Source organism: Triturus cristatus, chromosome 8 (genome assembly GCF_964204655.1).
Source record: "Triturus cristatus chromosome 8, aTriCri1.1, whole genome shotgun sequence".
NCBI lineage: Eukaryota > Metazoa > Chordata > Amphibia > Caudata > Salamandridae > Triturus > Triturus cristatus.
In genome coordinates, this window is record NC_140591.1 from 1,455,033,708 (window position 1) to 1,455,045,852 (window position 12,145).

A 12,145-nucleotide genomic window follows, 5' to 3' on the forward strand; every position below is an offset into this window, starting at 1 on the left:
CCAACATCCACGAGGACCGAGTCAATCTTCTGCGCCCGTGTATCAAACCGCTGGCCCACCGAGGCCTTCATCTCGGCAATGGCGCCCATAACATCTCGCAGAGTCAAATCTGCGGGCAGGTCTGGGGCATCAGGAGGGCTCTCAGGGGACTTGCGCGGTCCATCGGGCGATCCCTTCCGGAGGGTATAGCGGTCCATACTGTTGGCCTGATGGACGGCGCCACGCCGGGTCGATTTGGTCTTTGCCCGGTCTCCATCTTGTTTCGTGGCCATGGCCACCAGTCTCCCAGTCGCACCAGCCACGTCGTGTAGGGCAGGAAAGCAGACACGAACTCCGGGGGGGCCCCCTCAGGGCAGCGGGGAGGATCACAGCCTGCAGGCAGGCAGGGTCTCCCAGCAATGCCACACCACACCAACACCAAGGGCTCCGCGACCCAACCTCGCAGAGACGACAAGGTGGTGCGAAAGCGAAAGCGAAAGTGCGGGGGACGCGAGTCGCCAGGCCCTGCCTGCCGCTGTTGTTCACTTTGTCACTGGATCACCCCACAGCGCAAATCCGGGGTCCGGCGAGGGGAAGGCCGCACACTTCAATCGGTGCTCACTCCGGTGTCCGAGGTCCGATTCGGAAGCGGAAAACGGGTGCCACCTCAGCTCAGGTTCACCAACATAGTCCCCTCATCCAGGGCAGGATAATTTCAGGATAATCGTAGGAGGTTGCGGAGGTCCTCGGGAGCCTCGCACCTACGCGGCCATCTTGGTTGCGCGCTAGGCTCCTCCGAGCTGATCAGCACATTTCTTACTTACGATTTCGATATAGTTTGCATCTACAGTGCAGAATTATTTGTGTATTTATAATGTATCATGGGCATCGATAGCCCACACATGCTGTCATCTCCAATCGAGGGGCGGAGTGTGTCTACCAAATGCGCCTCTACATAACTGATAGTTTATGGGTAAGTATATCAACGTATACAGAAGCGCATGGTTAATACACAGCTGAACTATGGAATTACCACATCTAGTGCCGCACATCAGATATCTTTTTTCCTTTTTTTATATAACATTTTAACCACATCTAATAAAAACCAAAGAAAAGGAAAAAAAAATCCAAAATAAGAGATATCGAATGTTTGAAAATATATGCAACTAGTATGCAGAGTGTCGTTGGAGTGTAATCTTGACTAGGCCTGCGTGTGGGTAGCGGATGTGTGCTGCAGTTCCTGCTGTATAGTCTGCTGTATGGATACTAGGATATTGCGTCTATGTATTGTTTTGTAAGGAATGCGAGGTCTGTGGCTTAACCGACATCCAGTATTGAAGTGTCATGGGGCTGTAGCGTGTCTTCTACTTCTGGGTGACAAGTCAAGTACTAGTTCCCGGTCGTTGCATAGATGGCGTCTGCAATGTAGCATCAGAGCGTTGAAGGGTTCTGAGCATATCATCCCAGGTGTGCGCAATGGGATATTTTCGCAACCATGCCGTTTCTTCCCTGTGCAGGGTGGTGCTCTCTGCCTGCGCCCAGACTTCTAAGGATTTCACCCAATGCAATGCTTCCGGTGGGTCCCTGCACTTCCATCTCTTAGTTATCAGCCGTTTCGCTGTTATGAGGCCTAGGTCACGAAATCTGGAACTTACTTTGTTGGCTTTGGTACGTTTGTAAAATCCCAGGATACAAACCTCCCATGTGGCGGGCACCTCAACATTAGTGCAATTCGTAAGTGTGTCTAATATTATGCGCCAGTAGGGTAAGACCAGGTGGCAAGACCATAGCATATGTAATAAGTCAGCACCTAGGAGACGGCATCTCGGGCATTCAGAAGTGTTGATGTTAAAATACTTATTAATCTTATCTGGTGAGAGATACGCCCTATGTAGTATATAGGTCTGGATAAGTTTAAATCGTGAATTGCGTGGTATGTGTGTGGCACTTGCTTGAACGCGTTCCCACTCCTTATCAGTCCAGGGACGGCCCCTATCCTCAGTCCAACACGTGCGGAGTCTCTATAATGGTCATAATACGTGGGTGAGCAGGGCTTGTACTAACCAGTGTATCACATGTGACCCCTGTGTGTAATATGGTGCTATGTAGCGCCTCGGTGCAAAGTGCCCATGCTGAGGCAGCTCATGTAAACATGCTGTTGATGTTTTTTCTTTTCTGGTTCACACTTCATAGCCTCTCTTATGGAATTTGATAAAAAAAAAGATTAATGCTACCTTAGTTTAACAGCTATTGCACGGTAAACCTGTTACTTATGCTTTTTATAGTTGCAAAATGAGGCGTAAACCGTACGCGTCCCAAACGTAGGTTCCCATCCTGTGTAGTGAGTGCCCTGCTTTGCTGTAATGGCGAGTAAATTATTCAAGTCCATCAGGAACCACATGGACTCCTCTGTGCGTCTAACATTCACCTGGTCTCGAGTGATTCAGCATGCCCATGGACCGGAACTTCCTATGATGGTTTTTCATGGCGTCTTCACTGAGTGCACTGTTCTCAAATTGATATATGATAGAAGCATAGTGCAGAAATCAATACTGTTCGAAAGCCTACTGGTACTAATGGACTTTGGAAGCAATGTTTCCTTAATAACATAGCGTTGCATATGTAATATTAGCCAGACACTTGTTTGTCTGGACCACTTATGGGTCTGATTGTTGTTAGAGAGTACATATGAGTCAATTCTGGGCTTAACTGGTTGGTCATTCAAAGTATTGACTGGTGAGTCTATAAATGCTGTTTTTTTAAACTTTTTATTAAAGCACAAAGCAAATTTAATTTCCGCTTCAGGGCGCTTAAGTACTTATAAACAGTCCAACCACTGCAATTACTAGAGCAACATAACCAGCAATGTAAAACAATCCAACTTTATAACCAAACAATAAATAAAAGAAGCCCACCCACTAGCACAATATGTGCAGATCAGTAAAACCCACCGATAAAACCCTTACAGATAAATGAATGAACACAAAACCTAGCAGCAAAAGTAAAATCCCAACACGTCTGAGCGTCAGAGTACAGAGTTAAATATAGTGGTACCAAAATATCGTACCTAAATAGTGACTACCAAAGTACTGTAAAGTTAAGCATAGATTTACTATTCTTAACTGCAAATATACATGCCTTTTAGTTCTATATATGTCAATATAAAGATATTCACTGGAAAAACCAAAGGTTAGCGTAACATCTCCATCAATCTCGGTCAGGCCTCATGCGCTCACCGTGGTTCTTGCGCACCATGTGGCGCATGCCCCTCTAGCAATGCAGGCATAGCTTACGCCTCTGAAAGGAGTAGTGACGGGGTGTGTGAGGGACACGTGAGCCTGACGCATGTGAAAATTGAATTCCGATGGAGCAATGTGCAACCATCACAGTACAATAACATCAACCAGGCCCTCAGGACTGTTCAATGGCATGGACCAGCCTGTGCCGCAACCCCCTTAAGTGGGAAATCATAGTGCACACTCATCGACACTTCTCCTTCTGTGACTCTCACAGTTGAATGTACAACTATCTGAAGCTCCATGGGTCATTTCAGAGTTATGTTTACTCTGGAGGAGATTTCTCTCTGTCTCCACAGAGCTGTCCGTATAGCACTGTCTCCACAGAATTGCCGGTCAGCTTAGGACCATACAGACCTCACTTTATAGCTCCCCTCACCTGGCTCCTTGTCCTTGTTAGACCTCCCTCACCCTCCTCACAGGGCTCCTCCCGCTCATCAACTTAAACTGACATCACTTGTTGGTGGATTTGAGGGTGAGCGAACCAAACTAGACCTCCAGTGTCACAGGAGCATCTCCTTCTCGCGACAGGCCTCCTCCTCTGCCAGAAATGGCTCCTCACTGCCCCCAGAATCCTGCTGCATCCTCATGCAGGATCGTTTAACAACTCATTGCCAAAATGTAGAAGTTGGAGGGCACATTTTTCATACAAGAGCCTGGAGCCACTTGGGTAAGATAAATGTTCTTTATTTAGGTTACATCAACATCAGGTAGGACACGTCAGGCCTTCATCCTCTCTTCAGCTGCCCCAGCCTCCTAGCTACCACACACCACCATCCTATTGCACCATTCACTCTCAGCATTCCAGACTCCAGCTCTGACACACAGGAAATAGGGACACAGGATCCTACACAACCCTATAGCCTCACAGCGCTATCTGATCTTGTTAACTTTGTGCATCTTTCTCCCCATGTCTTAAAAACATACATACCTTCTCTCATTCTGTGTTTGCCCCCTGGTCCCCCGACTGTCTGATGGCGATGGTCACAGTGTGCGTGTGTCTTGGATGCCCGAGCACCCAAGGAAATGGCAGTGTCCATAATGGCTCACAGTTCTTCCTCCTCAGCTATGGGCTAGTAGTCACATTTATCTACTAGGAGTAAGCAGCACAGTCTCACTCCAAAGACTGTGAGAACTGCCCCTGCTCCTTGGCCTACCGCGTATGTCCCATTATTTACCATGACATTTTACCTGTGGTTAATTTGTAAAAAAACAAATAAATAAGTGCTGGGGCTCTCTTCAGGAGGCAGCTTGCACCAACCCATTTCTCCTGTTAGTGCCGCCTAAAACAGAACCAACTGCTAACCATGAAAGTTGACAGAGGATGTGGTGTAAATGGCCAGAGCTGCCAACTTCGGAGCTGGGGAAGCAGGTTCGAGGCTTGGCGTCCACTCAACATCCTTTGATTCTGGGCAAATCACTTAATCTCCCCATAAATTAAAGTGTCCTTAACTGGTGCTCATGAAAAGCACCGGTGTTGGTGATTAAGTGCCGGTGCTGAGCACCGGAAAACATAGTCTCAAATTAAGCACCGCTTTTTACCTGGCCTTGCCCTGATTCCTCTTACTATCTGTAACCCCGTCATTTTTCAATCCTTCTTTCTTCCATCTACGCTCTCCTCCTGGTTTCTTCCCTCCCTGCTCCTCCCATCACAAACTATCTATCAGACGCCTAGGCAGACTGCCCTCAACACACCATCAGACTTCCCCACAACAGACAAACAGTTTTAGAAAGTTCATTTCATTTGCAAGAAGCTTTCTCTCTCTTGTTCTTTCTTTTCTCTTATTCTCCCTCCTGTCCATTTCGCCTCTCTCCTTGAGGAGACGTAGGGTGGAATAAAGCGCTGCAGAAGCAACCAACATAAGAGAGATGATTCGAACAGCAGGCTGTGTAATATGCAGGAAAGTTAAAATGGAACAGGCAGGATAGTTAACAGCAAACTGAGATTGTGCCACAACATAAAAAAATGTCTAAAGTAGGTGATTGCCTTTAATAATCAAGAGTTTGTTTTCTAAAACCATTTTTTGTGAGATTTGAATTTTACCATATAAATAGCATTGTAACCGGGGTGGCGGATTAGTACTTGAGTTGTGTTACAATTGCAGCTTTTGAAAATCAAATCTTTTGTCCCAGATTATTTTCACAGTTACGTTATTTGATGTTCACACTTTCTTTGCCTCCTCTATTTTTAGGTTGCAATTAAACAGATGAATTTGCAGCAGCAGCCAAAGAAAGAACTTATAATTAATGAAATTCTTGTGATGAGGGAAAACAAGAACCCAAACATTGTGAACTACTTGGACAGGTATGACGTTATTTCTTGATTTAGAAACTTTATATTTGCACTTTTTGCTCAGTAAATCTTCAGTGTTTCCATAGGTATATTATTGATAATAATTGGTTATGTTACTAATGTTCTAGTATATTAATAGGATGAAGGTAAACAGTGAAATAAGACACTGCCCTGAGCATCAGGTCCTTGTGCACAGTTATGGCTCTTCTTTGTGGCTGAAAATACAATTACATCAGAGAAAGATGGACCAAGACTTGTATTTTAACCTCATCCTACCTCCACCCTCCCCATGCCTGAAAAGGGTGTTCTCTTTTGGGGTTAGCAAAGCCAAGTTGTCAAGGCTTACACCATGGTTTAGAAGAGCAGACACCGCATGCCACTGTGGGCTGAAACCCAAGCTGCTGATTTTTTTAGAACCAAAATAGTCAAATATCCATGGGAGACATTGTTTAGTTCGCATGCGATACATCGCATGGCATTACAACACAGTTATTACAACGACCGCGTTGTTACATCGAATACGATTACATCACAAGTCATTAACGCGACTTGCTGTAGGGGAAACAAGGTGTTGGATTTACAATCCAACACCTTCTCTGCTGTTGCACAGACTGGAGTAGGAATAGTAAATTATACTACTCCTAAGACCAGCACACCCCCTACAGCAAGTTGTGGTAACGAATTGCGATGTAATCGCATGCGATGCAACAACCGCGTTGTAATGGCATGCAATGTATCACATGCGTGATAACATATATTCAATATCCATGAACTCGGATACCAACCACCCAAACTCGGTTCAGGATTCCCACGTCACTGGTGATCAGGTGTTACTTGTGTTGGTACAGGGCACAGTTCTGTGTGTTCCACAACTGATTAAGGCCCCAACTGTTTTTTGTTGTTTTGTGTTCGAATAGGAGTTTGGTAGAGGATGGAGGAATAAACATATATGCAGTAGTGCTTTAGCACTCATTACGAAATACCGCAGGTGTCCCTAGCTTTAGAGCACCATATCAGTGAAACACACAGTTGTAGTCAAACGTTTCTGGTATCTAAGACGAGCACAAGTTCGGCACTGACCGGCAAACCTAAAGGCAACACCAGTTTGCTCTAGGAATCAATCACAACTCTAAATGATATCTTCCCTTTGGCACTGGAGTAGTGGTGGCATGAAAAGTCTCAAGGTCCAGGAAAGAGCCACGTGCATTGCAATTTCACCAACTTGATGAACGCAATTGACACTGGAGCTCACAACCCAGGTGATTCTCGTTTGTGGTCTTCATTCTTTATCGCTTCTCTTTGCTGTGTTTGGGCTGGGGTTTCTGATGGCTTCCGATCAGTGTTGCTCCAATTGTGGTGCCGGTCATGTAGATTCTCGTGTAGCTGGGCCTTATACAGTACTTCTTGGGATTGAGGCAGCTTTCCTCTTTGCAGGGGCACTCCTGCCCCTTCTCTAACAAGTCAGGTCAACTTTACGTCTCTCCACAGTTCATAGCAACAAAGTTTCTTCTCAAGAGTTCTGCTTACATCAGAGTGCTGCAATGCAGCTGAAGTATAGCTCTTGGCAACACTTGTCTGTCCTGCAGTCTCCAAACAGTGTAACAAAACTCTGCTTGCTGAGATCAAGTATGTTTCCTACTTTGGAGAAACATACTGGTAGCCAGAGCCAAAGCATTACATGTTTTTCTCCAGTCCTAGAGAAGTGTATCTTCCCTTTGTGTTCTGTTTTCTTGGACAAATAGAACAAGAACTCACAGCTCCAATCAGTCAGAACTGGGTATGGTGTGAATGTGAATTGTGGAGCAAACAGAACAGCTTGAAAACAATGTGAATCTCCTTCAATGTTATCATAGAATACAGAGTACGCTGGATGAAAAACATAGGGCGTGCCATAAAAAAAGTGCTGCACCTAGTTGTAAAGATCTTATAAACCATGCAGAAGCCTTTCATCCCAACACAAGTGCTACCGGTGCTGTGAGCAGCCAAAATCCTAAATCAGCTGAGGCGCTGTTGTTTTCAGACACCGCAAACGGATTGGTCCACACAGCTTGTGTCTGTGATGTGCACAAGAGCTTTGTGAATCCGCTTAGCCAATGTGTGAGACTGCTAGATCATCTGAATGGGCAGTCTCTAACAGTACAGTTGTGCATTGTTAGCCTCATAACATCTGTCTTACTGGTCACTGAAACAAAGGAATGACTGTCATGGGTTTGTGCCTCGTCCTGCTTGAAGCCAGAGAAGGAATCGGAAGACCTTCGGTGCTGGTGTCATTTGGTGTTTGAAGAGACGTGTTTTCAGGTTTGACGAGGTTGAATTTAGTAGTGAATGCTGTGGCGTGGTACATGCGTGTAGTTTTACATTAGTGCGTTCCTATGTTTTTGCCTTCTAGGTATGTACTGGTGGTGCCGAAGGATCAAAATAGACCAAAAATCCGATTGGCCGCACTCTGCTAGTCCTACCAGCGTGTTACCCCAAAGAATTGTGGTCCATGAAGTAGCGTCGGCGGGTACGCCTATGCCAAAAGTTTAAAATGAAAATGAGGGTCGCGTTAGCCATCCCTGGACACGTGTTTCGAGGTAGTTGCCTCTCGTCAGCAGGGAGTAGGTGTGTGTGTAGGGTTGCTGCGTAGGCTGCCAAAAAATATTCTCAGGTAAAGTACCACTCAAGGCGCGCAGGTGCGTAGCCATGGGCTCGTCAGCCCCACCGGCTCAAGGGAGCCTGAATATAAACAAAAATCCGATTGGCCACACTCTGCTAGTCCTACCAGCGTGTTACCCCAAAGAATTGTGGTCCATGAAGTAGCGTCGGCGGGTACGCCTATGCCAAAAGTTTAAAATGAAAATGAGTGTTGCGTTAGCCATCCCTGGACACGTGTTTCGAGGTAGTTGCCTCTCGTCAGCAGGGAGTAGGTGTGTGTGTAGGGTTGCTGCGTAGGCTGCCAAAAAATATTCTCAGGTAAAGTACCACTCAAGGCGCGCAGGTGCGTAGCCATGGGCTCGTCAGCCCCACCGGCTCAAGGGAGCCTGAATATAAACAAAAATCCGATTGGCCGCACTCTGCTAGTCCTACCAGCGTGTTACCCCAAAGAATTGTGGTCCATGAAGTAGCGTCGGCGGGTACGCCTATGCCAAAAGTTTAAAATGAAAATGAGTGTCGCGTTAGCCATCCCTGGACACGTGATTTCGAGGTAGTTGCCTCTCGTCAGCAGGGAGTAGGTGTGTGTGTAGGGTTGCTGCGTAGGCTGCCAAAAAATATTCTCAGGTAAAGTACCACTCAAGGCGCGCAGGTGCGTAGCCATGGGCTCGTCAGCCCCACCGGCTCAAGGGAGCCTGAATATAAACAAAAATCCGATTGACCGCACTCTGCTAGTCCTACCAGCGTGTTACCGCAAAGAATTGTGGTCCATGACGTAGCGTCGGCGGGTACGCCTATGCCAAAAGTTTAAAATGAAAATGAGTGTCGCGTTAGCCATCCCTGGACACGTGTTTCGAGGTAGTTGCCTCTCGTCAGCAGGGAGTAGGTGTGTGTGTAGGGTTGCTGCGTAGGCTGCCAAAAAATATTCTCAGGTAAAGTACCACTCAAGGCGCGCAGGTGCGTAGCCATGGGCTCGTCAGCCCCACCGGCTCAAGGGAGCCTGAATATAAACAAAAATCCGATTGGCTGCACTCTGCTAGTCCTACCAGCGTGTTACCCCAAAGAATTGTGGTCCATGAAGTAGCGTCGGCGGGTACGCCTATGCCAAAAGTTTAAAATGAAAATGAGTGTCGCGTTAGCCATCCCTGGACACGTGTTTCGAGGTAGTTGCCTCTCGTCAGCAGGGAGTAGGTGTGTGTGTAGGTTTGCTGCGTTGGCTGCCAAAAAATATTCTCAGATAAAGTACCACTCAAGGCGCGCAGGTGCGTAGCCATGGGCTCGTCAGCCCCACCGGCTCAAGGGAGCCTGAATATAAACAAAAATCCGATTGGCCGCACTCTGCTAGTCCTACCAGCGTGTTACCCCAAAGAATTGTGGTCCATGAAGTAGCGTCGGCGGGTACGCCTATGCCAAAAGTATAAAATGAAAATGAGTGTCGCGTTAGCCATCCCTGGACACGTGTTTCGAGGTAGTTGCCTCTCGTCAGCAGGGAGTAGGTGTGTGTGTAGGGTTGCTGCGTAGGCTGCCAAAAAATATTCTCAGGTAAAGTACCACTCAAAGACCAATTCTAATGCTGCTGGTGGGTCAGTGTGGACTCATACTAACACGATTCGTACATCAGCATGTACTGATGAAAATGTGATTTGGTAGATCAAATTGGACCCGTAGTAATTTTAAGTGGGTCAAGGTGGGGTTTATAATTATTGCTGTTGGGTGAGGCCGGACATGAACAAGTGTTGTTTGGGGGGAGGAGGGTGGTCTACGAAGACCCGTAATTATGTTCCTCTTGGTTTAAAGTGGACTCATTCAAATCCTGAAATAAACTCATTCATTAATACATTTGGTATATAGGTGACAAACTAGAGCTTTTAGACAAATGGACTTTTCTCCGGATGCTAGTAAACTATGTCCTTGCATTCTGCTCCCTATTAAAAAATATGAAGAAAGAAGTCTTTAGGGCGCTTCATCAAAAAATTGCATTACATTTTACTGCCTCTGAATCTCTTAATCGTGCTAAGCTAGTTGCTCAGTTGATTTATGGGGCCCGATCTGATGCCCAGATAGATCTCTTAAAATATTGATAGTCTTGTATGGAAGGAATTGTTAATTTTGCTAACATTCATTCCAATTCATGCTTTAGGCTTAGAGTTTTCATTAACATTGGCCAAGGCGGTGGCTTTTCAATCAACAATGCTCTTATACTATCCGTGGCCAGCCGCAGACTGTACACTCTTGGGTTTGTTTCTTCAACACGTGACTAAAAACCCTTCCATAGCCTTGACTTATGGATTGGGAGGCCTGTCTTGTAATGTTTCTTTTTAAGCACTCTGACCAATCAAGGGCTCTTTGAACAGCACTGAAAGAATATATCATATTAAGAACTGTACATATCTGAGTGATGTTAAATATTTAGGAACAAAAAAAGAAATCCTCCTACAACTACCTTCTTTATCATAGGTGTGACCTGTCTGTCACATGGTTCTCCCCCATTGAGGATAAGGAAGTTTTCTTTTATTATGTTTGTGCCGATTACCATTTTTAGAAATATCTAGCGCATATGCTGCAAGCGGTGGAGTCTTACAAAATGCAGTTTTTCTCTTACGGAAGTGGAAACATTAGAATGTATTATATTTGTTTATCTTCTCAATATTTTATAGGAATTAGGATAGCGCCATCATTGTATAGGTTTGAAGCGGAGTCGATTAAAGTGGTAATATGTTATCTAATGAACTTGGGTGGGAGAAGGAGTTGTACACTACTAGACATTTTTTGGTTAAAGGTACTAATATAAAGTGTAACTGTTACATCAAAAAATATATCCCTGTAACATTATTCGAAATAATGGATATACAAGATAACGTAACATTCCGATTTCATGTTGAACCAAATAAACATTTAAATATATAGAGATATTTTTGAGGGATCACATTTTAGAGTAAGGTTGTTTCTCATGGAGTTCTGGATATATCACAGGCTCCAGGTAATAAGAATCTAGAAAAGCTAAACCAATGAGTACTGTCGAGTTAAAATTCACACACTGTGTTCCCTAATTCAAGTGCTTGTAGTAAAATAAAATATGTAAAACATTAAGAAGGCTTTATTCTACACCTTTCAAACTCACACCCCACCCATGTTGTATGAATGGTTAATATGATGGCTTTGCCAGTACTCAGTTATAGTTTACTGTCTGCAGTTGAGTGAAAATAGGATGTTTTACTCAGGATAAGAAAATGACATATCAGAATTTACTTTGCTGAGGGACACATTTGCAACATTTTAGGTTAAATGTTCAATCTCATTTTTTCGAGTGCCCCTTATTTATTGCACTTGACTATGAATTAATTTATTTGTGGATGAAATCTTTTCTGAATGACTCTTGCATGCCTCCCACTGAAGATCATCTCTGTACTCTTAGCTCTGTGTACAGCATGGCCATCCTGCCATGGCTTTGTAGCATAGCACTGTATACAAATCACCTCAGGACCACAACTAAAAATGACAAGCAGGTTTTGGTGTCCTAGATTCCCCAACTAGCTGATGATATGGGTTCGTGGACAAAAGATGCCATTTTGCAAACAGTGGCAGGAGGTACCTTTTCACCACCCAAAATCACTTCTTCTTGACCCTTAAAATAAAGAAATATTACTGAGTTGGTTTTCTCTATTCAAACCACATTTTTGCTATTTCTCCTATTGAAAAAGAGTCCTTATCTATGTTAAATTTTAGATTGTGCATCAATGCAACTCTGAATGCCTCTGTCAAATTGGAAAGGGCGTTTCCCTTATATATACAAACATGCACACACCCATATATATATACACATATATATACACATATAAACACGTGTGTGTGTGTGTACATTACACCCACACAGCAATGGATATCCAATGAGATGAGATATTAATAGACGTGTATTAGGAGGTTAGAATATTGTGGTACGAAA

The 12,145-nt window shown here is 44.7% G+C and overlaps 1 protein-coding gene across 2 annotated transcripts in view; it reads left to right on the forward strand.

The window, feature by feature from the left end:
* The window catches only part of PAK1 (p21 (RAC1) activated kinase 1), a 292,558-nt gene that overhangs the window by 258,541 nt on the left and 21,872 nt on the right, over positions 1-12,145 (forward strand). For both annotated transcript variants that reach the window (XM_085623255.1, XM_085623256.1), the window contains exon 11: positions 5,468-5,580. In XM_085623255.1, coding sequence (XP_085479381.1) covers positions 5,468-5,580 — 113 coding nt within the window. The remainder of the gene's footprint in view (positions 1-5,467; positions 5,581-12,145) is intronic.